The 27,900-nt window shown below is 36.1% G+C and overlaps 1 protein-coding gene across 1 annotated transcript; it reads right to left on the minus strand.

Annotated features, from left to right (window-relative positions):
• Window positions 1–8,329: 8,329 nt before the first annotated feature.
• Pdcl2 (phosducin like 2) lies at window positions 8,330–27,105 on the minus strand. Its single transcript, XM_076865058.1, is given in 5 exon segments — window positions 8,330–8,481; window positions 16,736–16,944; window positions 19,972–20,115; window positions 26,324–26,414; window positions 26,979–27,105. Coding segments are annotated over 5 exon segments (723 nt in total).
• Between the last annotated feature and the right edge of the window lie 795 nt (window positions 27,106–27,900).

Below are 27,900 nucleotides of genomic sequence, written 5' to 3' on the forward strand. Positions count from 1 at the left end.
ATAGCCAGTTCTCCAAATGGTATATCAGTAATTTCACCAGGAGATAGAATAGCACAGTTACTAATAATACCAAGCCTACATGATAAATTTTCCAGTCGTGCTATAGAAAGAGGTTCCAAGGGATTAGGCTCCACAGGTGTAGATTGGGCTATGCTGTCTTTAAATTTAGATTCTCGCCCCATGCTAAAACTAAATATTCAAGGACATGAATTTAATGGGCTACTGGATACAGGTGCAGACCTTAGCATCATCTCTCGTCAAGAATGGCCAAAACATTGGCCATTACAACAAGCCACTCAAACGCTTCGAGGCCTAGGAGTGGCGACTAATCCCCATAGAAGTGCAATGGTATTAGATTGGAAGGATCCTGAAGGATGTGAAGGAACTATACAGCCATATGTATTGGATTATCTTCCTATAAATTTATGGGGACGAGATGTCCTAGATCAATTAGGTTTGACATTAACAAATAACATCAACCAAAATGCACCCACTATTATGACTAGACAAGGTTTTAGGAAAGGAAAAAGATTAGGAAAACAAGAACAAGGTATAGCAGCACCAATACAAATAGATCAAGGAACAGACAGACATGGGTTGGATTTTCAGAAAGGGCCACTGAGACAATAAAAATTACTTGGAAATCAGAAAGACCAGTATGGGTTCCTCAGTGGCCCCTGACTAAAGAAAAGATACTAGCAGCCCATGATCTGGTCAAACAACAATTAGCAGAAGGACATATACAACCTTCTGTATCTCCCCATAATACTCCCATTTTTGTCATCAAAAAGAAATCTGGTAAATGGAGATTATTGCAAGATTTAAGAGCCATTAATAATGAGATGGTTATTATGGGACCTGCTCAATCGGGGATTCCTCAATTGTCTGCTTTGCCAAAAACTTGGTATGTTTTAGTTATAGATATTAAAGATTGTTTTTTTTCAATTCCAATTCATCCTGAGGATAGTCCACGTTTTGCATTTACTATCCCTGCACTGAATCATGAAGGGCCTGATCAGAGATATGAATGGAAAGTACTCCCTCAAGGGATGGCTAACAGCCCAACTATGTGTCAAATTTATGTTAACAAAGCAATCCAGCCACTTAGAAATCAAAATCCTGAACTACAAATATTTCACTATATGGATGATGTATTATTAGCACACAAAGCTAAAAACACATTGCTGGACTGTTATGCCACACTTACAAACTTATTAAAAAATTATAATCTAGAGATAGCAATAGATAAAGTACAATTAAATTTTCCAATTAATTATTTAGGAGTTCTATTATCCTCAACCATGGTCCGTCCACCAAAAATTCAAATACGAGTAGATCAACTCAAATCACTTAATGACTTTCAAAAGTTATTAGGAGACATAAACTGGATAAGGCCTTATCTAGGTATACCAACAGGAGAGTTGGGACCTTTATTTGATATCCTAAAAGGTCCATCAGATCCAAATTCACCCCGAATGTTAACGCCTGAAGCAAAAAAGGCATTAAAAATCATTGAAACATATATGGAAAATATGCATTTGGATAGAATTGATATAAGTTTGCCTTTATTATTTATTGTACTACCAACAAAAAATATTCCTACAGGAGTATTTTGGCAAGAAGGCCCATTATTATGGATACATTTATCTTATTCTCCTAACACTATTCTTACTAGGTATCCTGAGGCTGTAGGACAATTAATACTCAAAGGAATAAAAGCAGCAAAGGGAGTGTTTGGAATTTCTCCCAATAAAATTATTACTCCATATACTATGAATCAAATTGATGAGTTAGCTAATGAGTTAAATACTTGGGCAATAATCATGTGCAAATCTAATGTTTCATTTGATAACCACTTACCATCTAATCCTTTATTGTCTTTTTGGTCATCGCATCCTGTAATTTTTCCAAAAATGACAAGAAAAACACCTATTGGGAATGCTCCAAATATATTCACTGATGGATCAAATAATGGTACAGCAGCAATAGTTACACCTGATCAAACTTTTACATTTTTAGTACCCAAACAATCAGCTCAAAAGGTAGAGCTTAAGGCAGTATTACAGGCTTTTGTGATGTTTAAAAATTCTGTATTTAATTTATTTTCCGATAGTCAGTATATAGTTAATGCTATAGTATCCCTTGAAGATGCTGGTAGGATTTCCCCTTCCTCCACTATTTTCTCTTTGCTTTCCACTATACAAAGTCTAATCTGGGACAGAAAAGATCCATTCTTTATAGGACATATCAGGGCACATACAGGATTGCCTGGAGCCCTTAGTTTGGGCAATGATTTAACAGATAAAACTACACATGACATACATATTTTCTCTACACTAGAAGAAGCTATAAATTTTCATAAAAAGTTCCATGTCAATGCTAATACTTTACAAAAGCGTTTTAAAATAACTAAGGAACAAGCTAGACAAATAATAAAACAATGTCAAAATTGTGTGACCTTTTTACCACAAGTTAATCTTGGAGTCAATCCTAGAGGATTGATACCTAACCATATTTGGCAGATGGACGTCACACACTTGCCAGAATTTGGAAAATTAAAATATTTGCATGTTACAGTTGATACTTCTTCTGGATTTTTGATGGGCTCCCTTCATGCCGGAGAAAAAACTAAAGATGTTATAGCTCATTGCTTACAAAATTTTGCCACTGTGGGCATTCCAAAACAGTTAAAAACAGATAATGCCCCTGGTTATACTTCTACCTCTTTTAAACAATTTTGCTCATCATTTGGCATTACTCATATAACAGGAATCCCATACAATCCACAGGGACAAGGCATAGTTGAAAGAGCTCATCAAACTATTAAAATGTACTTATTAAAGCAAAAAGAAGGAATTGGGAAGGGGTATATATTCCCCAAAGATAAACTTAAAATAACCCTTTTTACTCTAAACTTTTTAAATTTGGATTCATCAGGGCTTAGTGCTGCGGAAAGGCATATGTGTCCAAAAAATGTATATAAGCCCAAGGTACTTTGGAAGGATATTCTAACAGGACAATGGAAAGGTCCTGACCCAGTAATTGTCTGGAGTCGGGGGTCTGTTTGTGTGTTTCCACAGGGAGAACAGCAGCCGATTTGGATTCCAGAGAGATTAACTAAGGTTCTGACCCAGTGATTGCCTGGAGTCGGGGGTCTGTTTATGTGTTTCCACAGGGAGAACAGCAACTAATTTGGATTCCAGACAGATTAACTAAAACGATTTCTACAGACCAAAAAGAAGATGTGATATCCAGAACTCCAGTTTGGTTATTCTTACATCTGCGACAGAACCAGAATGCTTTTTTCAATATCTATTTTATTATTGCCCTTTCCCATATTTTTTTTTTTTGAGCTCATACAGACCTAGGTTAATGTTTTGCTGATCAGTCCTATTTTTTGACTATAGAGTTTTTAAACATTGCAATGGAGATTTCACCTGTAAAAAGTTATAAGGCCTTTACTATTATGTTATGTGTCATATGTATTATGTGTGCACACTTGTGTTTTGTGTTTGAATGTACGTATGTCCATATGTCATATATGATGAGCGCTCATGAAAAAATGGATCCAAATAATTTTTTTTTTTATTCACGTGATTTAAATGGTTTAATTTAAATTGGGTAAACAGCTGTTGAAGATTGTTTTAAAATGTGAACAAATAAGGAGATTAACAGATCTGTTTGTTTACTTTCACCTTTCCTTTTCATTATATTTAATAATTCTCTTAAAGATAATGTAAATTGATAAGAAAATTGTTTTCTTTTAATGCCTTCTGGAACGTTACATAATTTTTTCTTCAGCCATTATTGTCAGAATTCCTATCTTCATCCCAGTACCGGTGAAGACAATGTAAATTGTTAAGAAAATTGTTTTCTTTTAGTGCTTTCTGGAATGTTACATAATTTTTTCTTTAGCCATTATTGCCAGAATTCCTATCTTCAGTGAAGACAATGTAAATTGTTAAGAAAATTGTTTTCTTTTAGTGCCTTCTGGAATGTTATATAATGTTATATAATTTTTCTTTAGCCATTATTGTCAGAATTCCTATCTTCATCCCAGTGCATGAAGACAAAGATAAAACCAATCTACAGCTTCTGCTATAGCCATCACTGAACTGCTTGCAGAACTTGCCTGGACTATGTATCACTTATATGCATTGTGAACTCACTTGTATGCATTGTGAACTATCTGTTGGTGCAGCAACTTCTGGTAGTGTTGGGGTATTTATGCTGATGGTGTCATCGGTGGTACAATTTTTCCAAAAGGAGCCGTCAGCTGGCTTGGTGTATCTTCCTCCCTTCTATTTGTCATGATCGTTCAGCTAAAATTTGGGGGCCAACAGAGGTGAGGCAAAGAACCTCACCCCCCCCCCCGCTGGTACGAAGACCTCTACACAGGTGTGGCTGTATACTGGACTGGTAGTCAATGACGGGTAAGATCCAATTACTATGGTACCAACCTAAGACAGGAGGCTGACGCCTTGAGGTCAGCTCATCCAATAACGGGTAAGGACCATATGTACTATTGGACAACCTAAGGCAGACACGGTCCCTAAGCCACATGCTTCTTGTTTAAACAGAGAGGGGGAGATGTTGAGAGCCACAGCCGAAGGGGCTCCAGCAAACTTTCAGACTGCCAGCTGATGATTGGCTCACAGTGGCCCCAGCAACACCTAGCTGATTGGCTCCTCTGTGGAGATGCTCATTGAGCTGTATCCCTGCCCTTTCAGACTGCCAGCTGATGATTGGCTCACAGAAGCCCCAGCAACATCTAGCTGATTGGCTCCTCTGCGGTGATGCTCATTGGGCTGTTTCCCTGCCCTTTCAGACCACGGAGCTGCTCATTGGGGGACTTTTTTGGCTCCGCCCATGCGACCCAGCCAATCGGCCTCAAGAGCAGGAGGATTGTGGGAGGAAGAGGTTGTTGGGTGTGTGTGGCTTGTGGGAAGCCGGTGGTGGCAGTTGGGCTCTGAGGGTTTTTTCCTGAGGAGCTGTTTTGTTTATCTTGTGTGGTTCTAAAAATAAAGTTAGTTTCTTTTGACAAGTGGCTCCTGAATTGTGCCCAGCCAGACTGCGGCAATGCTGAGTAAAGTCCAAAGTAAAACTAAACCTATCATAGCCAAAACTTCCAACTCCACACTCTCAACCATATAAGCACAATGCTTGGGAAGAGGAGGAACTTCAAATCACCGAAACTGTGTCTTCTTAGGATTCTAGTAAGTATTGTGGCTTTTCCTTTTTATGCTCCATCCCACACCAACTTAAGTGAAAAAGTTTACAAAAGAATCTGCTAGAGAAACTGGAGGTGATTGTAGACAGGAAACTGGTATCTCATCCACTAGCAGATTGGTGGATATTGCCCTATATTTACCTGAACATGGAAAGAAAGACTTAGAGAGAAATGGCTGACCAGGGAGTGGGCTAAAGTAAAACAATCTGCACTTCGACCGATGGGCAAGAGAAGGATATGTAAATTTCTCAAGGATCAACTGATACCATGTAGAAAGTGCTGTATAGGTTTGAACCATCTTGACATTTATGGGGAAAGGAAATTCCAGCAGCAAGAAGCTATGTATACCTTTGGGGGAGAAAGCAAAAAGATTAGAAGAGACAGGGCCAATTTTGATCCATCTCCCAGGATGAGTGAGGGAGTACAGTCGGAGGCTGCCTCACAGTTTCTAGGAGAACTCAATGTACAATTCATGGAAGAGTGAGCATTTGCAATATGGATTGTATATTTATCCTTTTTCTCCTTCCCAGTTCTCAGCATGAGGGGGAAAGAAAAGAGAACTGATTGAAAACAGTTCTTAGCCAGATGTAGTGGCAAATGCCTGTGATCCCAGCTGCTCAGAAGACTGAAGCAGGAGGATCATGAGTTCAAAACCAGCTCCAGCAACTTAGCAAGGCCCTAAGCAACTTAGGGAGACCTGTCTCTACATAAAATATAACAAAGGGGGCTGGGGTTGTAGCTCAGTGGTAGAACTCTTGCCTGGCACATATGAAGCATTGGGTTCAATCCTCAGCATCACATAAAAAAATAAAAAATAAGTAAATAAGATATTCTGTTCATCTACAGCATATATATAAAACAAAGGGCTGGGGGTTTGGCTCAGTGGTTAAGTACCTGGCATTCCATCCCAGGTACCAGAAGAAATAACAACAACAAAAAAAAAAATTCTTTTCATCTTCAGAGTTCCTTGAGTCATAAATTCAGCCAGAGAATGTTTGGCTTATTACCGAGATTGGACTTTCAAACTGAATGGACTTAATAATCTAGAGTGTGCACAAAGACTTAAAGAACATATTCAAACTGAATTTAAGGGATTTTCTGCCTGGTGCTTCTTAAATTTTAACATACATGCCAGTCACCTGGGGATCTCATTAAAATGAAGATTCTGACTCAAGTTTCTAGGAGACAGGACCAGAAATTGTGCATTTCTAACAAGTTCCCTGGGCTCATTCTAGCTAGGACCACACTTGACACACAAGGCACTATAAAGTCTGGACAGGAGTTTCAGTAGAGCAGTTGGCAAGAATAGATAAAAATATTAGACTGAAAAATATGAAATACCCACTTCTGTAGGTCAAAAATGGTTGAATATTATTGGCCATTTAAACCTCTTAAGTCTCTACTGATTCAAATAAAAATTTGTTTAATACAATGGAGATCTATTTTCCCCACATCCTGACAAATATTTATATCCTACTTTAATGAGAATGTGTCAATGAAGAAGTGTATGGAAGTAGCAGTAAGCTATGTTGGTAGGCATGAATCCTTGCTAGAAGAATGTACATGTGCATATGGCAGAAGAGCAGGGCTGGAATAGCAACCAGTCCTGACATCCTATAATTTTAAGATTTTTACAAATGTTAAGGTCTTTAAAACCTTGTGGATAAAAATTTCTGCTTGGTGGATCTTAGTTAAGAGGGAAATATGCACTTTTTATTTCAGCTTTCCTGTTAATTTTAACTTAAAGAATTTTATTACATTTAGGGAGACATTTTGCACCTGTTTCAACTGGAAAAGAATACAATGTTCATATTTATATGTATTAGGTGGCATTAGAATTACAATGTAACTTTATCATAATATGCCTCTTCCTTTCATTTCTACCACTGTTTTATCATGAATATGAATTTATCCATCAGTTTTAAGAAATTTTGGTAGTCTAGGGGCTATGGTTGTGGCTCAGCAATAGAGCACTCACTTAGCGGGTGCAAGGCCCTGGGTTCAATCCTCAGCACCACATAAAAATAAATAAATAAAACAAAGATATTGGGTCCAACTACAATTTATTTTTTTTTAAAAAGTAGTTTTGGTAGTCTACATTCTCTCACAAACATAATAAGTTTGTGAGTGATATTTTGGAAGTGATATTCATTATTACACCAAGATAAGACATTGTGCTGGTCTTCTTCCATGTCCTAATACTATTTACTTATGATGTTTTCTTCTGTGATTACTATTAAAACACAGATTAGTCCCACAATACATTCTTCTCACCTTCCCATCTCAGGATTTAGAAACTTACATGTCATAGTACTGCTCTAAGTTTAATTATTAGCGAGAATCTTAGTAATTTTCTAACTTAATAGCAGAACTATTCAAAGCAATAATAAGTGGGGATGTTTTTTACATACATTCAGAGGACTTAAATTGCATTATCCTATTCAGTGGTTTATTTTTTAAATAGGTAAGAGATTTCATAGAAAAGGCATATAATTATAAATTTAAGAATCGTTACCCAGGGCCCATAAATAATAGATTTAAAAATATGTTGACTGACCTAAATGAAATTTCTTTCTTTCTTGACCTGGATTGAACTCAGGGGCACTCAACCACTGAGCCACATCCATCCCTATTTTTTGTATTTTTTTTAGAGACAGGGTCTCACTGAGTTGCTTAGTATCTTACTGTTGCTGAGGCTGGCTTTGAACTCATGATCCTCCTGCCTCAGCCTCCCGAGCCACTGGGATTACAGGCCTGCGTCATCACACCCAGCTAAATGAAATTTCTTAATTTGTTCATAGGTCGCTTTTGAAGTGAATAGGCAACACAAGAATTTGTAATCTTTGGGTTTTTTTTTTTCCAACAGGGGTCATAAAAAGAATAACCCATGGAAAAATACCAAGGGGTTAGTAGAAATTCTTATTTGTCAGAAAGAATGAATATTCTAAAATACCAGAAAATTTTTGAAGTGACATATAAGCTATAGTTCTAACAAAAAAATGAAAATAAATATATACATTCTCTAACCTCTCATTATAAAGGCAGGAGTAAATAAAGCATTTGGTATACATATACTTTAAAGCAATTTATTAAATATTTCTATTTGGTATCATTATCACTGTTGGAACTATCACTGTCATAAATAGAAGTGTTTCTAATTGAAGATACCATCATATCTTCAATGACTTTCTTGGGGTTTTCTTCTAACTCAGTCTGTATTGCTCCAACTTCTGCTAGCTTCCATTCAAGTTCTACAATAAAAAAAAAAAAAAAAAAAAAAAAAAAAAAAAAAAAAAAACATCATTAGACTTGGATGGAAATCTTGGAAAAATGAAAAGAAGAATTTCTGATCTATAGAAAATAAAAATTGACTAGTAATATTAATGTGCAAAGAGTATATATTTAAAACTGTATTATAGTGAAAGTGTTACAATATCAGAATACACATTGGATACAGCAAAGTTATATTTTACTTAAAGGGAGAAAATATGGTTAAAATGTTTACTTTTAAAATGGCTGAAAATAAATAAGTCTAAAAATTCAAACTGAAAAGCTATGATGAAAAGAACAATGAAGTAAACCTGAGGAAAACCAAACATGATGAAGATAATACTTAGAAAAAATAGAAAAGCAAAAACAATAGGGATGACCAGCAATGTCAAAATCTGAATCACAAAACATATCTCATTCATGAATGACCACACTCACTGTTAATAGAATGTCACCTCTCTAACAATCTATAAATGATTTTAATAAATATTCCACAGTATTTTTCACTGAATTTGACTAATTCTAAATTATATGAAATTCTCAAAGTATTCCTAGAGATAATTAGATTATTATAAAGCTACAGTAATTACACAGTGCTATATTAATCTAGGGATAGATAAAAAGACAAGTAGAGCATAGAGGAAACTTCAGAAACTAACCCAAGCATTTTTAAGCTGTTAAAAATGGTACAGGAGCCCAGGCAAAGGTGGCACATACCTATAATCCCAGTGGCACGGGAGGCAGAGGCAGGAGGATCATGAGTTCAAAGCTAGCTTCAGCAATTTAGTGAGGCACTAAGCAACTCAGTGAGACCCTGTCTCTAATAAAATACAAAATAGGGCTGGGGATGTGGCTCAGTGGTCTAGTGCCCCTGAGTTCAAGCCCCAGTACCACCCCCCCAAAAAAGATATAGGAAACATTAAAACACTTCACACCCATTTGGATGACTATTATCAAAACAACGAACAAAGTGTTGGCAAGGATGTGGAGAAATTGAACCCCCTGTGCACTGTTTGGTAGCGTAAAATGGTGTAGCCACTATAGAAAAGAGTGTGGCAGTTATATATGATCTGGAAATTCCACTTTTGGGTATATAACCAGAAGAATGAAGAAAGGGACTCCAATGGATATTAGTACACTCATGTTCAGAACAGCATTATTCACAATATACTAGATGATGAAGGCAGAGCCCTTAAAAATGGCTTTAAGGCTGCCGCAGACACCACTGCTGCCATGTCAGAGTTCTTTTCTCTGGGCACTTCAGCACTACCTCCGATGCTACCTTCTAAGGTCACTGCTGCTGACACCCAGAAGTCTCTTTTCCAGTCCACTGCCACCTACACTGCTACTGCCAAAGCCTGGAGGTCTTCTTTCTGGGTGCTGCTGCCCACATGACTGCAGCCACTCACTGCTGCCACTGTAGACACCGCTGCCCCCCATTCATGCTGCTGCGGCCTTCCCCTCCCACCAGATCGCCTGGGTGATGCTGCCCACACAGCCACAGGTGCAACCGCCACTGCAGACACTGTTGCAATACCACTGCTGCTGACCCACCGCCTGCTGCCACCAACCATCACCACTACTACTGCTACCACCTCTTAGAGGACTGCTGCGGGGAAAACTTTGGTTTGGTTGCACATGGCTGCAACCATCTTGGGGCACTGACCAGGGCCTGGGGCCAGGATGCTAGGAGGCATACCACCACAACAGCACCTGTCTGGGGACTCTGCCAGGACCTGCAGGTCCAGTGTGGGGGTGCCTGCGGGTTTGGAGGCACCTGAGGTCTTCCTGCTGGGAGTGCTAGTGGCCCCTGTCTTCCTGTGCATCTCAGGTTTTCTCCTTTGCATGAGTGTATCCCTGGTGGTCTTTCTGCAAGTAGGAGCAGCATTTAGATCTTGGAACTACACTGTGACCAAGCCTGAGGAATCTGAAGCCCAGATAGGGTAGTGACTGGGTCTGTGAGGGCAGGTCTGGGCCTGGTAATCCAAAGAGCTATTAGAGAGAGGCTGAGAAACTTTTGAATTCTGACAGAGATAGTTTAACTTTCCAGCGAGATTTATTTTATTTTATTTTTCTATTTTCTTTACCATATTTGGATCAGGGTATTTTTCATGCATCAATGTATTGAGGACAATGATATATGAATGGTGTTTTGCATTTTTATTTAATTAAAGATATAAAAACAGAATAAAAATGCAAAACACCATTCATATATCTTTAATTTTTTCCCTTTGTTTATATTCTTCCTATCATTTTTCTGTTTTCTTGGTTTCTCTTTCCAGCTTTTCCCCAACCAACAGCCAATCTGTGTTAGCTCCTCTTCCACTTCCTATGAATCTTTGCTTCTAGCTTTTTCTTCCTCCCTTGCAAACATTGCATACCGTGCTACTTCTGTTCTCTCGCCCACCATTTGAAATAGAAATCATTTTAGCAAATTTTCTCTTTATACTATAGATAGCTATTGAACTCATCATTTTGGCTTAAGGCAAGAAAGCAATAGATGACTAAGTGAGAGCTATTCGGTTTAAGGCTATATATTGCTTATACTGGGTGCTGTTGATATTGGTCTCACCATTAAAGGTGAGGTGCTGGAATCCTTCAGGGACACTATAGGTCTACAGGGTAGAATTTGTGCTGCTTTAGATCTCTACTGCTAGATGGGAAAACATGCAAACAACATGAAAAAAACAAGGGAATAAAATGCCCCAAACAAACTTAGATGCTCCAATGATAGAAGCCACAGATATCACAGTTGAAGAAATGTCCAAGAAGGAGTTCAGAATGTATATAGTTAAACTTATCTGTGAATTAAAGGATAGTATAAGGAGAGAAATCTAAGAAAAATACAGGCAGTGAAAGACCACTTCAATAAGGAGTTAGAGATTGTGAAAAAAAAAAAGCAGAAATCCTCAAAACGAAGGAATCAATAAACCAAATTATAAATTTAATGGAAAGCATCACCAAAGACTAGACTACTTGGAAGACAGAACCTCACACAATGAAGACAAAATATATAATCTTGAAATAGAGATGACCATGAAGAGATGATAAGAAACCATGAACAGAACATCCAAGAATTATGGGATAACATGAAAAGACTAAATTTAAGAGTTATCAGAATAGATGAAGGAGCAGAGATACAAACCAAAGGAATGCACAATATTTTCAATGATATAATAGCAGAAAATCCCCCAAACCTAAAGAATGGAGTGGAAAATCAAATACAAGAGGCTTACAGGACCCCAATGTAGAAAATTACAGCAGACCCACACCAAGACACATTATAATGAGAATGAATAACATACAGAATAAATATAAAATCTTAAAGCCATGAGAGAAAAAAATCAAATTACATTCAGGGGAAAATCAGTCTAAATCTCAATGGATTTCTCAACCCAGACCCTCAAAGCTAGGAGGTTCTGGAATAATATATTTCAAGCTCTGAAACAAAATGGATGTCAACCAAGAATTTTATATACAGCAAAATTAAGTTTTAGATTTGAAAATGAAATTAAAACCTTCCATGATAAACAAAAAGTAAAAGAATTCACAACTAAAAAGCCTACACTACAGAATATTCTCAACAAAATATTCCATGGGGATGAACTGAAAAAAAAAAGTGAAAACCAGCAAAGGGAGGACCCACACTAAAGGGACATTGAACCATATGAGAAACTAAGTCAAATTAAAAACCAGAAATAAGTCAAAATGACAGGGAATACAAATCATATCTCAATAATAACCTTTAATGTTAACGGCCTAAAGTCATCAATCAAAAGACATAGGCTGGCAGATTGGATTAAAAAGAAAGACCCAACAATATGTGGCCTTTGAGAGACTCACCTCATGGGCAAAGACATTTGAAGGCTGAAGGTGAAAGGATGGAAAAAAAAAAACACCATATCATGCATATGGATTGCATCAACAAGCAGTGGTTTCCATCCTCATCTCAGATAAAATAGACTTCAAGCCAAAGTTAACCAGAAGAGACAAAGAAGGACATTTCTTACTTCTTAAAGGGAGGTATATAACAGCAAGACATTACGATTACAAATATTTATGCCCCAAACAATGGAGCATCTACAAACATCAAACAAATCCTTCTCAATTTTAAGAATCAAACAGACCACAACAGAATAATACTGGGTGACACACCTCTCTCACCACTGGACAGATCTTCCAAACAAAAACTCAATAAAGAAACTATAGAACTAAACAATACAATCAATAATTTAAACTTAACAGACATATATAGAATATTTTATCCATCAACAAGCAAATACACTTTCTTCTCAGCAGCACATGGCTCCTTCTCTAAAATAGACCATATCTTATGCCCAAAGCAACTCTTAGTTAAAAAAAAAACAGAGAAAATACCTTAAAACCTTGCATTCTATCAGATCACAATTGAATGAAATTAGAAATCAATGATAAAGTAAAAACTAGAAGATACTCTAATAAATGGAGACTAAATAATACCCTATTGAATGGATGGTAGAAGAAATCAAGGATGAAAAAAAATCTCAGAGGTAAATGAGAACACTGATACAACATATCAAAATTTCTGGGACACTATGAAGGCAGTACTAACAGGAAACTTTATTGTACTGAGTGCATTCATTAAAAGAATAAAAAGTCAACAAATAAATGACCTAACACTATATCTGAAAGCCCTAGAAAAAGAACAAATCAACAATAGAAAACAGGAAATAACTAAAATCAGAGCTGAAAGTAATGAAATCAAAACAAAAGAAACAATTGAAAAAATAACTGAAAATTCCAACAAAACAAAAAGTTGGTTCTTTGAAAAAATGAATAAAATAGATAAAACCCTGTCCATGCTAATGAAGAGAGAAAGATAGAAAATTCAAATTACTAAAATACATGATGAAGAAGGAAATGTCACAAAGGACATGTCTGAAATATAGAAGATAATTAGAAACTATTTTGAAAACTTATATTCCAGTAAAACAGAAAATATAGACGACATCAACAAATTTCTGGAGATATATGATCTACCCAAACTGAATGAAGTCATATACAACTTAAGCAGATAAATTACAAGTAGTGTAATAGAAGATACCATCAAAAGCCTACCAACCAAGAAAAGCCCAGGACCAGATGGATTCTCAGCCAAATTCTACAAGACTTCAAAGAATAATTAATAATAATACTACCCAAAATATTCCATAAATATGGAAAAGGAGGGAATCCTTCCAAACTCATTCCATGAAGCTAATGTCACCCTGATACCAAAACCAGACAAAAGACACATCAAGGAAAGAAAACTTCAGACCAATATCCCTGATGAGGGCTGGGGATGTGGCTCAAGCGGTAGTGCGCTCGCCTGGCATGCGTGCGGCCCGGGTTCGATCCTCAGCACCACGTACAAACAAAGATGTTGTGAAAAAATTCTCTCTCAAAAAAAAAAAATTCTCAATAAATTTCTGGCAAATCACACACAAAAACATATAAAAAAGTGTACCATGATCAAGTGGCATTCATCCCAGGGTTGGTTTGACATACGGAAATCAATAAACATTATTCATCATATTAATAGACTTAAAAACAAGAATCACATGATCATCTCAATAAATGCAGAAAAAGCATTTGACAAAATGTATCACACCTTCATGTTCAAAACACTAGAAAAACTAGGGATATTAGGAAGATACCTCAACTTTGTAAAAGCTATATATGCTAAACCCAAGGCCAACATCATTCTAAATGGAGAAAAATTGAAAACATTTTCTCTAAGAATTGGAATAAGGCAAGGATGTCTTCTTTCACCACTTCAACATCATTCTTGAAACTCAAGCCAGAGCAATTAAACAGAAGAAAGAAATTAAAGGAATACAAATAGGTAAAGAAGAACTCAAACTATCACCATTTGCTATGACATGATTCTATATCTAGAAGATCAAAAAAAAAAAAAAACCCACCAGAAAACTTCTAGAACTAATAAATGAATTCAGCAAATTACCAGGATATAAAATCAACACCTATAAATCAAACACATTCCTATACATCAGCGATGAATCCACTGAAAGAGACATTAGGAAAACTATCCCATTCACAAGAGCCTCAAGTAAAATAAAACATCTGAGAATCAATCTAACAAAAGAGGTGAAAGACCTACAATGAAAACTACAGAACACTAAAAAGGAAATTGAAGAAAACCTCAGAAGATGGAAATCTCCCATGCTCCTGCATAAGTAGAATTAATATTGTCAAAATGACCATACTACCAAAAGCATTATACAGATTTAATGCAATTCCTGTTAAAATCCCAATGACATTCTTCATAGAAACAGAAAAGTACTCATGACATTTATTTGGAAAAATAAGAGACCCAGAATAGCCAAAGCAATTCTTAGCAAGACATGTGAAGCAAGAGGCACCATAATACCAGGCCTTAAATTATACTACAGAGCTATAGTAACAAAACCAGCATGGTATTGGCACCAAAATAGACATGTAGACCAATGGTTAGAGGACACAGAGACAAACCCACATAGATATGGTTATTTCATTCTAGACAAAGGTGTCCAAAACTTTCACTGGAGAAAAGATAGCCTATTCATCAAATGGTGCTGGCAAAACTGGAAATTCATATGTAGTAAAATGAAATTAAACCTCTCTCTCTCTCACCTTGAACAAAAACACTAAAAGTGGATCAAAGACTTAGGCACTAGGACAGAGAGAGACCCTGTGCCTAATAGAAGAAAAAGTAAGCCCAAATTTTTACCATGTCGGTCTAGGTTCTGACTTCCTCAATAAGATCTCTAAGTGCAACAAGTAAAATCAAGGATCAATAAATGGGATGGATTCAAATTAAAAAGTTTCTTCTCAGCAAAGGAAACAATCAATAACGTGAGGAGAGAGCCGACAGATTGGGAGAAAAATCTTTACCACATGCACCTACAATAAAGCATTAATCTGTGGGATACATAAAGAACTCAAAAAACTTAACACCAAAAAAACCAAATAACCCAGTCAATAAATAGGCTAGGGAACAGAACAGACACTTCACAGAAGAAGAAATACAATCGATCAATAAATATATGAAAAAGTCTTCAACATCTCTGGCAATTAGAGAAATGCAAATCAACACTACACTAAGATTTCATCTCACTCCTGTCAGAATGGCAATCATTAAGAATATAGACAACAATAAATGTCAAGGATGTGGGGGGGAAGGTACACTCATACATTGCTGGTGGGACTGAAAATAGGTACAACCACTATGGAAAGCGGTATGGAGGTTTCTCAGAAAACTTGGAATGGAACTACCATTCGACCCTGCTATCCCACTTCTTGGTTTATACCCAAAGGACTTAAAATTAGCATTCTATGGTAAATGCAGCCATGTCAATGTTTATAGCAGCTCAATTCATAATAGCTACTGTGGTCTTAATATAGCCAAAATTAGTTTTAGGAGATTGACAGAGTCAAAGAATAAATGTTAAAAGCAGTCTTTCAAGGTGGCTTTAACATGAGGATGAAATAAGATGATGTTTAGTTCTACAATATATGTTAAGACAGTTCTAAAAATAATGAATGAAACAAAAGGATGGCCTTAGGAAATAAAAATCATTAAATAAGATAAAAATATAAAGTCCTGTGGTGTGTATTATGATAAAATAATTGGAGATGTGGTCCCTGCACTTGTTAGGGAGATGAGACTTGGAATAAATCAGCAAAAATCAGGATTAAAAAAATACATGGCATAGAGAATATACACTATAGAAAATGAATAGAGAAGTGAAAGACGAGTTATTAGTCCAGGGTTACATAACAGAGTACGGAAATGAGGAGATCTGTGCGCTTAGAGAGGAAGAATAAAGAAGGATGGGGAATTTTAGATAAAAGGAAAGAGCATATAACCAAGTGAGATAGCATGAGTGAGTGAGGTGCTGTCTGGGGTTGTGGCTGAAGAGCAGCTAGGGTACAGCTGGGCAGCACTGAGAAATGTGACTGGAGAGGTAGGCTTAGATGCTAAAGGGGAAGATTCTAAATTTTAGACAGGAAACCATTAAGGATTTTAAGCAAAAACAGTGTTATGATAAGAGTATTATTATAGGAAAATGAATCGGGAGACATTCAAGAAGGAACTAGAAACAAGGGGAAAATAACTTTTATGTTTTAAGGAAATAAACTTCCATGATACTTGTTCATCTATGGAAGTTTTCACCTGTAATTTTTATAAACAAATTTTTAAAATAACATCATTACCTTCTAGTTTGAGATTTATCCCTCCACATTCTACGATTCCAATGAATTTGCCTTCTATCTGACCACTTTTATAAACAAAAATTGTTGGTAAGCAATTGTCATGGTAGTGTTGAATACAGCTATTCACGATGGCTTTAACAAATTTAGTTTCTGGAAACTTTCTTGCTAGAAGACTAAGATGCTGGTTCACCAATAAACACATTGGGATGCTAAAAAAGAGAAACAGCACACACAATATATTTTAAAACAGACTACTCACTTCAGCCTAATAAAATAAGGAAGTATCTTTGTGACAAAAAGAATGTTTCCTTAGTTTTTCTTTTAACAGAAAAGAATATCCTCATCTTCCTCTACTGTGACCTAGCACAGATGAATGGAATGGAGAGTCCTCTGGTTTCCACTGGAAACATTACCATACCCTGGCCATGCAGTAGCTACCATGGGAGTCTGATGCCTGAGTTGGGCAAACTACATTCAACTTAGTGCCAGTTCTCAGTTGGTAGGACACATGAAAAACAAAACAAACAAACAACAACAACAAAATCTTTGGCAGTTCTGAGTGAAGTAAAGATATCCTAACTCTTGTCACCATATTGCGTTTATCTTCATGTAATGAGATTATCACTTCCAAAGTTCCTTGTTTCAGACAAGAAATTCTTGACTTTCTGGACCTTAACAACACTCCAACCTTAGTCTTCCTGGAGTCCCACTCCACACCACATCCTGCTCCCCATCATCCAGAGTTATTTCATTTCTCATTAGCAATTCAAGACTGATTGAAAGAATGACCCAAACTTTCAATTTTTCCTGCTCAATCACTTCACTCCTGTTACACCCATTCTTCAATTAGTTCCCTCTCTTCCAGCTTTACCAAATTGTTCTGGGCTAGTTCCATCACCTTTGCTTTATAGTGCATGCCCCTTCCATTTCCTATAGTACTGTCCCTCTGTGGGTTATTTGGCTTCCCTCTTCTGTTTTCTCATCTTTCCTTCTCCAAAGACACTTTTCTAATTTTACATACACATATCAAGTCAATAAATTTCAGTTTTTTAAAAACTTCCTTTCTACTCTTTGTTTCTTTCTAGAAACCACTCTTTCCTTCTAGTCACAATCCAGATTGAAACAAACAAACATAAAACCATCTGTTTCTATGTTTTGTTCATCTCCCTTCTTGAAACACTCTTTTCTTTTGGCATAAGTAAAAAATACATGGCATAGAGAATAAACACTATAGATATACTTCTATGATTCGCTTTTCTTAGGTTCCTGCTAATATCTGACTTTCTTCTTCTGTCTTTGCCTCAAATGTAGATGTGTCTTATGATTATATCCTGGGCTCTTTTCTCATTCCAGATACATCCACTGAACTCCTAACCATCTTGATATCAACAGCCAATGAATTTCATCTCCTTTCCACTCAAAAAAAAAAAAATCTGATTTTTCTCCAATATTTTATTAGTTTGGCACTCAGGCCTGCCCTTTTTTCTACAAGGTCTAATCAGGAATCCAATCATATTGATTCTACATCCTTATTTTAAGTCTGTCTTCTCCTTTCTTTGGCCTTTGGGCTACTCCCCTCATTTTTAAATCTAAGCTATGTCAGATTACCCTAAATCTCAAATCTTATTGTGTAAATTTGAGATTCTTCCATCTCCCCACATTGAAAATATGGCAATGGTTCCTCACTGCCTTCAGGATAAGTTCTAGACTCTTCAATGTGGCCTTCAAGCATGCCTGCCTAGCATGAAAGAGGCCCTAGGTTTAATCTCCAGTACACCACCACCACACACACACACACACACACAAAAAATAATAATAATAATAATAATGTTTTCTTTTATGGGCATGTTATCCTATCAAAATATGATAACTTTGTAATCTCAGGGCTATTATTTGCAAAGATTTCTCTAAGAACCTGAAGAGAGATGAAATTAATCAAAGATTGAGATGAAGACAGTAAGAGCAACTGTCATGGTCTCTGGAATGGTTTCAATGAGAGAAACAGGGAAACATCTACTCTCCCGGTTTTTAACTATATGAGGTTGGTGAGGCCTAGGGATATTTAAGTTATAATCAATACAACTGGGCGTTTTAAAATTAACTATCAGGGAAATGGGGAAATACAATAGAATTGTTCTATTTAAGAGGGACTTAAGAGACATGAAATATCTGTATGTACTGCATGATCTTTAATTGGCTCCTTGTATGTGTTTATTAAAGATATTTTGCAGTCAGTTGGAAAAAAACATGAATAAGGTTTAGGTATTGTGGTTATCTAGAAGAATGCTCTTGAGGGAGCACACAGAATGCCATCCCCAATATGCCTTGCATAAGGATTATTTTGATCTGAATGTAACTAAGAAGAAACATACAAGAAAACTCTCTTGATCAAGGGCAGGATGACTCTCAATCGTTGAAGACAACCCAGCTTTTATCAGCCCAGAGTAGCACCAGAGCCATCAGTACAGCAAATCTTACTATAATAAGTCCTTCTTTCCCATTAGTTTTCCCCAAATAATTGTCTCCCACAACATATACCACCCCTAGAAGATCAAAGTCCCTTTCCTTTGTCTTGATACTTTTCTAAAACTTGTTCTTTTGTTAAGATACTATATAAACTTCAGTTCTCAACATCACTTTGAGTAACTCCTCACTGAGTTCTCTCCCCTTAATAGTTTTTTTTTTTTTCTCTTGTCAATCTGTCCTTCCTCAGTTTAATTTGCAGGCCCCTGCCAGTAAATCTAAGATAGAGGAAACAGGAATTTTCTTCCTCTAGACACCCTTATGTTTTGAAGACACATGCTGAAGAATTTAGGAAAATCACAACGCTGTGTGCAATTTACTTTGAACTGGTTCTGCATAAGCAAATTACACAATGATATAAAAAGGTACAATATTCATTGTTGTATTTAGGTTGTTCATTTTAACATTCTATTTCTGTATCTTTTTAAATTTCCATAATAAAAAGTTATTTTTTAAATAACTACCAAAGAGAGTTTATTTCTCTGAAGAATTGTAACAAGTTGTTTAAATTAGAAATGAAAATATTTAAAAATACCCAAGCTTAATCTTTGAAGCCCATGATTATAAAGACTCCATAGATGTATTTATGTGAAACATACACATTTTCCTTTTCCTATGTACTCTTGGTTATATGCATTATAGAATCTTAAAACGAGCAATGTCTTGAAAAGACATTAAATCATTATTCCATTCACATTTTGAAATGCTATTACCTTGATCTGTATAGATGAATTATAACCCATACATCTTTTTCTGCATTTGTAACTTCATTCACATATTGATTTCCAGAAATTTCTTTTAATTCACCAAATTTTTGTTTTTTCTTAAGTGCTTTCCATTCCTGTAACCGCTTTTCTCTAATTAAAAAAATAAAGTTAACTTACACATGAAAATTGTTATATTCTTAAAATCATTCTTATACACAGTAATAATTTAGGACAATGTATGTTCATAGCAAATACTTTAGTATTTTTTTCAGCAAATACTTTAAGTGATAGGATAACCATTAATGATCTAATAAAGCCAATCTCTCTTCTTATATGGGAATTTGTGTTATCATAAGTACTGTTATTAACCCATTTAAGTAACATCCCAAGCTGCTTTCCAGTCCAAAGCCTTTGTGAATATTTATTATCAGTTTTAAGCATAAATTTATTATAGGGAAAGAGGAAGTAGAGGAGAAGGAGTAGAGGAGAATGATTCAGAGGTCAGATCAAACTGGGTTTATGCCAGTTTCAGTATTTAAATAGTAGCATGAACTTGGGCAAGTTATTTAATCTTTCTAAACTTCAGTTTCCCTAACTGTACATGGGAATAATGGTAATACCCATTCTTGTGGAATTGCTGGAAATTACATGATATAACACATGCAAATTTATTAGCATAGTGTCTGGCACCCAGTGAGAATTCAATAAATTTTATGTATTTGTTCTTTCATAGAGAACATTATAAAACTTTGTTAAACAATCATCTCAAATTTTTCATACTTTGATGATTAATGCTTTGATGGTGAACGCTTGGATTTATGAAATAAACCCAGTGGTTTCTGACATTTCCAAATTTCTTTTTTATTTGGTGGTGATACTGGGGATCATATCCAGAGGGATTCTACCACGGAGCTACATTCCCAGCCCTTTTTATTTTATTTTAAGACAGGAACTTGGTAAGTTGCTAAGGCTGGTCTTGGATTTGTGATTCTCCCGCCTGAGCCTCTAGAGCTGTTGGAATTTCAAACGGGTACCACTGCACCAGAAAAATTTCTTAACATTTACTGATTCTATGCCTCTTAGGTTTGCTGGGGGTATTTACTTCCTCTCGCTCCACTTTTCTATGTGTTAACTGTATTTTCTCATTTTCTGTGTTAATGATGTGCTGGCATCTGGAGCCTTGCCTATCTTCTAGAGAATGTCTGGCTAACTCCAAGAAAGAGAAACACCTCCAGAGAGTAGTTCTTCAAGTGCAAACCAGCCAGTCCAGAGTACATAGCTCAATCACCTTCTTTATCAGGCTGAGCCATGGCCCCTGCCCTGGGACCAGACAACTAGAGATAACCCTACAGCCCAGAGCCTACCAAAACCATTCAAACTAGCCAGTCCTGAACCTGCAGAAACCACATTGAAGTCTCCTTCTGACTCCTGACCAATTCAGGTACTTTCCCATGTGGTCCTATGTGGCATGGCATGATCCCTCCTCTTGGGAACTGTGAATGACAAACTATCCTTTCAAGGCAGCCATAAAGACAAAATCCTGGGTACATTTTAAAGCACTCTGCCTTTCACACATTAGAAATATGTCAAGTGAAACCTCTCCCTTTACATAACAACTGATCCAAGCAAAATAAAGGCTAAATGGGAGTGCTGAGGCGAATAGTGCAGGGCCAGGCCCTCTCAGAGTGTGCACATCGAAGCCCTTCCATTTGCCTTCTACTGGCTGACGTAATATAACCTGGATTTACTCCAAAAGTCTTTTGGGTACCCTCCTATTTTGGGACTGGAGATTTAGTATCACTCTCACTAACTTGCCTCAATTTGATCTAGCTGGTTTAATATCATTCAGAAATTTCAAAATGTTCCTGTTCCAAGGATGGCACCATGCCCTATTCAGTGGAACAATTCACAACTGCTTCTCTTCCTTGTCCCCTGTTTCACCTTCTTCTCCACCCCCTCCTCCTTTCTTTCTCTTTGGAATTGGGCTGGGGAGAAAGGTAAACACCTGGGCTAGTTTTGCCATCAGGAAGTCACCATGTTCAATGGCCTGCATTTTTTCACCTAACAATCATATCAGTTGGGATTCAGTTGCATAAACAGAAAGCCCTCTGGCTATTTTAAGCAGAAAGGAGCTTAATCTGGGGAATTATATGCTTTGAAAATCTAATGGAAAGACAGAAGGAGTAGGCTCTAGGCTGGGCAACCAGGAATGACTCTCAGAACATTGCAAAACTGGTCTGCCAAGGCTCCTTGCTGCAATCCAGACACTGGGGAATCTGGAACTGCTGTTCCAATTATTGGCCCTAGTGTCAAATTAATCTGAGACTCAGAAAGTCGAAGTAATAGCTATTGTCTCTAGAAACCCATCTCTCCAGCAACAATCTGAGGATGAGAAACTGCTGCCGGAATAATGGTTCCAAAATCATGATGCAAATTCTAGATTAGTACCAGCTAAACAAAAGCTTTGTGTGCTACGAATTCTTCCCCCACTTAATTTAGCTCTTACTTCAAATAGCCAATGAATGTGGACATCACATCATTATCCATGTTGCATCAAAGACTGAGAAATGTAGTTTCTTTTTTTTTTTTTTTTTAGCTTCTGCAGTACTGGAACACACGCCACGAGAAAGAGGAACATATGTCAAGGCAGCCAAATTAATGCATTTGCCACAAAAAATATGCTGCAGATATGTCCATGACTACATATAGATCTTTCTTCATATTTTAAGCTTTAAGAGCTTCTAAATTGATCCACTTGTTATTTTACAGCTAATCACCTATACAATAGCATTTGTCTCTTCTTTTTTGAATATTATATCTTACATTTCTTTATCTTGTCCTGAGGCCTGGTTAGAACCTACAATATCATTATAGCTTCCTATTCTGGGGCTCACAGGAAGATCACACTTGCCAGCTTCCTTTGCAAATAGATTAGGATCATGAAACTAGATTATACCCAATGGAACCTGAATGAAAGTGACAATCCATTTTTCGACAACTCATCCCTAAAATGTCCCTCTGATCTTTCACACTGAATCTCTGATTCACATGGTTGGAGATAAAAGATTCTTAGATGATGAAGCTCCTAATGAAAAAAGCCCAGACCACAGTCATTGCCAGGAAAACAACTGCTTAAGGGAACTATAGGACATGGATCCAAAAGTTGAGGAATGGTCACTACCATTTAATCCAAACACACTTTTATCATTCTAAAATAAACTATGTATCCATTTACAGTTACTCCCTCTTTGCTCATTCCAAGACCTGGCATCCAAGAAGCTGCTTTCTGTTTATATGGCCTTTGTAACTGGTTTCTTTCCCTTGACATGATGCTTTCAAAGTTCACCCATGGTATAGAAGATACTGATACTTCATTTTGTTTTATGGCCAAGTAATATTTCTTATTCAGATATACCATTTTTGGTTATGTTTTTGTCAGTTCATGAATACTCAGTAATGTCTACTTTTTGTCTTGTGAAATACATTGCTAGGAATATTCTTATACGAGTTTTGTGTTTTCAGTTCTCTTGAGCATACACCTAGGAGTGGAATTGCTGGATCATAGGATAGCTCTATGTTTAAGCTTTTGAGGATTTTCCAGAATGTTTTTCATAGTGGCTGCACAATTTTGCATTCTCACTGGCAATGTCAAGGCTTCTAATTTCTCCACATCCTCACCAACTTCTGTTACTGTCTGCCTTCTTTGTATTATAACACCTTAGTGGGTATGAAATTATCTCTCATTGTGGGGTCTGCACTCTGATTGTTAAGTGTCAGAATTGAATTGAATTTCAAGATACCCAGTTGATATCTGGAACTCGTTAGTCTGGGAAAAATAAATCCTATACATTTCATGTCAGAAGCAATGTGAGTAGCCTGACATGGTGGTGCATACCTATAATCCCAACAGTTGAGAAGGCCAAAGCAAAAGGATCACAAGTTCAAGGCCAACTTTAGCAACTTAGAGGGACCCTCAGCAACTTAGTGAGATCCTATCTCAGAATACAAACATGGAGATGTGACTCAGTGGTAAAGTGCCCATGGGTTCAATCTCCAGAGCAACAACAAAAAAAGTGGTGTGAGAAAAGCATACCAAAAAAGTAAAATAAACTGAAATGAAAACAATATACTGGAGAGCTTCCTAGATTTGAGCAAGCAAAAAAAAAAAAAAAAAAAAGACAAACTTGAAGATAAGAAAATGGCAATTATTAAGTCTGAAGAACAATAATGAAAAAAAAGTAAACAAAGACTAAAGGCCGATGGGATACTGTCAAGCAGTCCACCACATACATTGTGGGAATCCCAAAAGGAGGAGAGAGAGAGAAAAGGGCACTTAATAAATAGTTGAAGAAATAATGCCTGTAAACTTTTCAAATTTGAGTAAAGACAAGGAACTAGAAATCCAAGATGTCCAAGCAGGACAAACTCAAAGAGCACACATCATGACATCATAATCAAACTGTCAAAAGGCAAAGTCAGATTCTTGCAAGTAGCAAGAGAAAAGTAAGTCATTACATATAAGAGATCCTTAATAAGACTATCATCCAATTTCTCATTAGAAAGTTTGGAGACTAATTAAAGTGCTAAAAACTGTCAACTAAGAATTCTATATCTGGAAAAAATACTATGCTTTGAGAACAAAGGAGAAATTAAGAAATTCCTAGATTAAAATAAAAAGAGCCAACGCAGTTGTTACTAATAGACCTGTCCTAAAGAATATGCAAAAGGAGTTCTTTCAACTGAAATAAAAGGTCTCTAGATAGTAATTCAAAGCCTTAGAAGATAAAGAACATTGGTAAATTTAATTAAATAGAAAAATACAAAACTAAGTATTACTATACTTTTGGGTTTTAATTCCTTTCCCCCTATATGATATAAAAGGCAAATGCATAAGCAATAATTATGAATCTATGTTAATGAATATACAATATGTAACAATGTAGTCTATGACAATAACAATATAAAGGGACAGAGATAGAGATGTATAAGGTCTAAGTATTTGCAGTCTTTTGGATTTAAATTGATATCATTTAAACTAGGTCATTACAGGATGATATTTTCTATCCTTAAGATAACCACTAAGAAGGGCTGGGGATAGAGCACATGCACAGGGACCTGGCTTCAATCCCCAGCACCAACAAACAAACAAACAAACAACAACAACAAAAAAAAAACCAAGATAACCACTAAGAAAAGAAAAAAAAAGGAAATTAAAATGGCACATAAAATGAAAATCAGCTAGATGTAGAAACAAAGTAGTAAAGAAAGAATTGAAGAACAAAAAGCACTTAAGAGGACTGGGGATATAGCTCTGTGGTAGAGCACTTGCCTAGCATGCACAAGGCCCTGGGTTTCATCCCTAGAGCAGAAAACAGCTACAACAACAAAACAAAACAAATAAAAAATACATAAGAAATATAGAAAACCAATAGTTAAATGGCTCAAGTAAGAACTTCCTTAATCAATAATTACTTTAGATGTAAATTATTTTAGATTAATCTGTTTAATCTCCAATTAAAGGCAAAGATTGACAAAATGAATTTTTACAAAGTTCTAGGTGGGGCACAGTGGCACACTCCCAGCAGCTTGTGAGCCTGAGGCAGGAGGATCTTGAGTTCAAAGCCAGCCTCAGAAATTTAGCAAGGCCCTAAGCAACTCAGCAAGACCTTGTCTCTAAATAAAATTCAAAAAAGGTCTGGGGATGTGGCACAATGGTTCAGTTCCCCAATATCCAATGCAAAAAAAAAAAAAAAAAAAAAAGTTGTAGCTAGTCCCTCTGGAAACTAGCCTCCATTCTAAAGCTATCTAAGTGGAGACCATCTACCAACTGTCGTCTCATTAGCTACCAAAGGCTCTCTGTAAGGCAAATCATGACTACCCTTTTATTTGTCTTTTATTGATATTTTCTGCTTTATTCATAGATAACTTGATAAAAATTCACTCTATGTTACTGGATAATTTTCTATTTCAGCAAAGGCAAAAAATAATTTTTAAAAGATCTAATTTCATCTTATATGAAGAGTTTTAAAATTTGGGTGAGTGGGTTGCTGGGGATTGAACTCAGGGCACTCAACCACTGAGCCACATCTCCAGCCTTATTTTGTGTTTTTATTTTATTTTATTTATTTTTTTTATTTAGAGATAGGATCTCACTGAATGGCTTAGTGCCTCACCATTGCTGAGGCTTACTTTGAACTTGGGATCCTCCTGTCTCAGCCTCCCAAGCTGCTGGGATTACAGGCATGTGCCACCACAATTAAAAATTAATTTTATTACATTAAGACAAAAATTCTTAGTTTTGCTCTTATAATTCTTCTTCATTTAAAGATACATAAGTAACCAAAATGAATTACTGTACCTATATACTTCGATAGCTTTCATATCTTCTTCATCAAATTCATCTTCAGCTTCTTTCAACTGTGCAAGAGACATCTTTTCATATGGTTTCACTAAAACAACATAAATGGTAGATAATCAAGTTGTTTGAAAATATTTTTAATTTTCAGTCAATATCTAGAAAAAAACAATATCTTTGGTAAATGAAGATCAAGAATACCTTTAAATACAACTGAAACAGCCACAAAATAGTTTACACCTTGTGGAAATTACATTAAAGGGTTTTTTTTTTACATCCTCAAAGTTCACAGCACTGATAGGTTACATGTAAAAAATAGATGTGAAAAATTAGTTAGACCCCATAAACTTAGACTCTCCCACAAGTACCTGGAATTCTTGACAAATAATATATGCTATATGAATTATTAGGATAGAAGGTAATCACAAAGTAAAGAGATATGGTGGGGTAAAATCTCATTAAGTTATATAATAACATGCTTCAGCACTGTTATTAACCAGCATATGATTTCCATGTGAATTAGCCATTTTAGGTGTCAGTATCTTAATTTTGAAAGCCTGGGTGGGGGTTTATATTAAGTTATTTCTAGTGCCTCTCTTCTATGTTCATGAAATATATTATCACCACCTTCATTGTATTATTCCCTTCATATCCATACCCATCGCCTCTTTCTGTAAACGTAAAACCATTTCTTCAATTTCATCTTTTGGTTCCTCTTTTGGAGGAAGAATACCAAAATCTCTCAGAATTTCATTCCATTCCGTATCTTCATTTGGGTCCTACATAAGAGAAAAGAAAATCTGTTGACATAGTCATTCATTTTAACATGTGTTTGTAAAGTTGAATTGTTTGTAAAGATGAATTGCACTTGCAAGTATGCAGTTATTCATGAACTCCACAGAGAGTTTTGAAGAATTTATTGAAGTGGGCTACTTCTTCCCACTTCTTGGCACTAATGGATTACATACTTTGATGAACAAGATACGTCTTCTAGCCTCAGTGCTACACTGAAAATTTTAATAAAAATATCACTTTAAGGACAACCTGCTGTCAGGTTCCCTCTCACCTTGTGAGAGGTGTCTTCTTCTTTCTAACTTGAATAAATCCTAATCTTTTCAAAAATATCAATTTAGGACACATATCAAATGTTAAGAAGTGAACTTATGATCCATAGAAAATTCACCGATAATTTCAGTGGGCAAAATTAATTCAAATCATGCACCAATATAATTAGGTTATCTTTTCTATATAAGCGTTCAAGACCTTCAATTGAACCTACTTCTATTTTCAGCTATATAGCTTTATGGGACTCTCACTCATGGGTTAAATCTTAGAAAAAGCTAGGGGTCTTTCTACAATTTAGTTTCTATCTAACCATCATTGCTTTCTATGAGAGTTAGCCTTATTTCCCAGTATCCTTATTTTCACTGAGATTTTATCTGCAATTTTTTTTTCCAGAAGTTGCCTATCATATGTAAGCTATTGTCTCTCTAGCCTTCTATCCATATCCTCTGACATTTTCAGGAGAGAATTTTATACATGAGTGAAGACCATGGCATCCAAAGTCTAGAATGGCTTTG

The sequence above is a fragment of the Callospermophilus lateralis genome, chromosome 8 (assembly GCF_048772815.1).
Source record: "Callospermophilus lateralis isolate mCalLat2 chromosome 8, mCalLat2.hap1, whole genome shotgun sequence".
NCBI classification, from domain to species: domain Eukaryota; kingdom Metazoa; phylum Chordata; class Mammalia; order Rodentia; family Sciuridae; genus Callospermophilus; species Callospermophilus lateralis.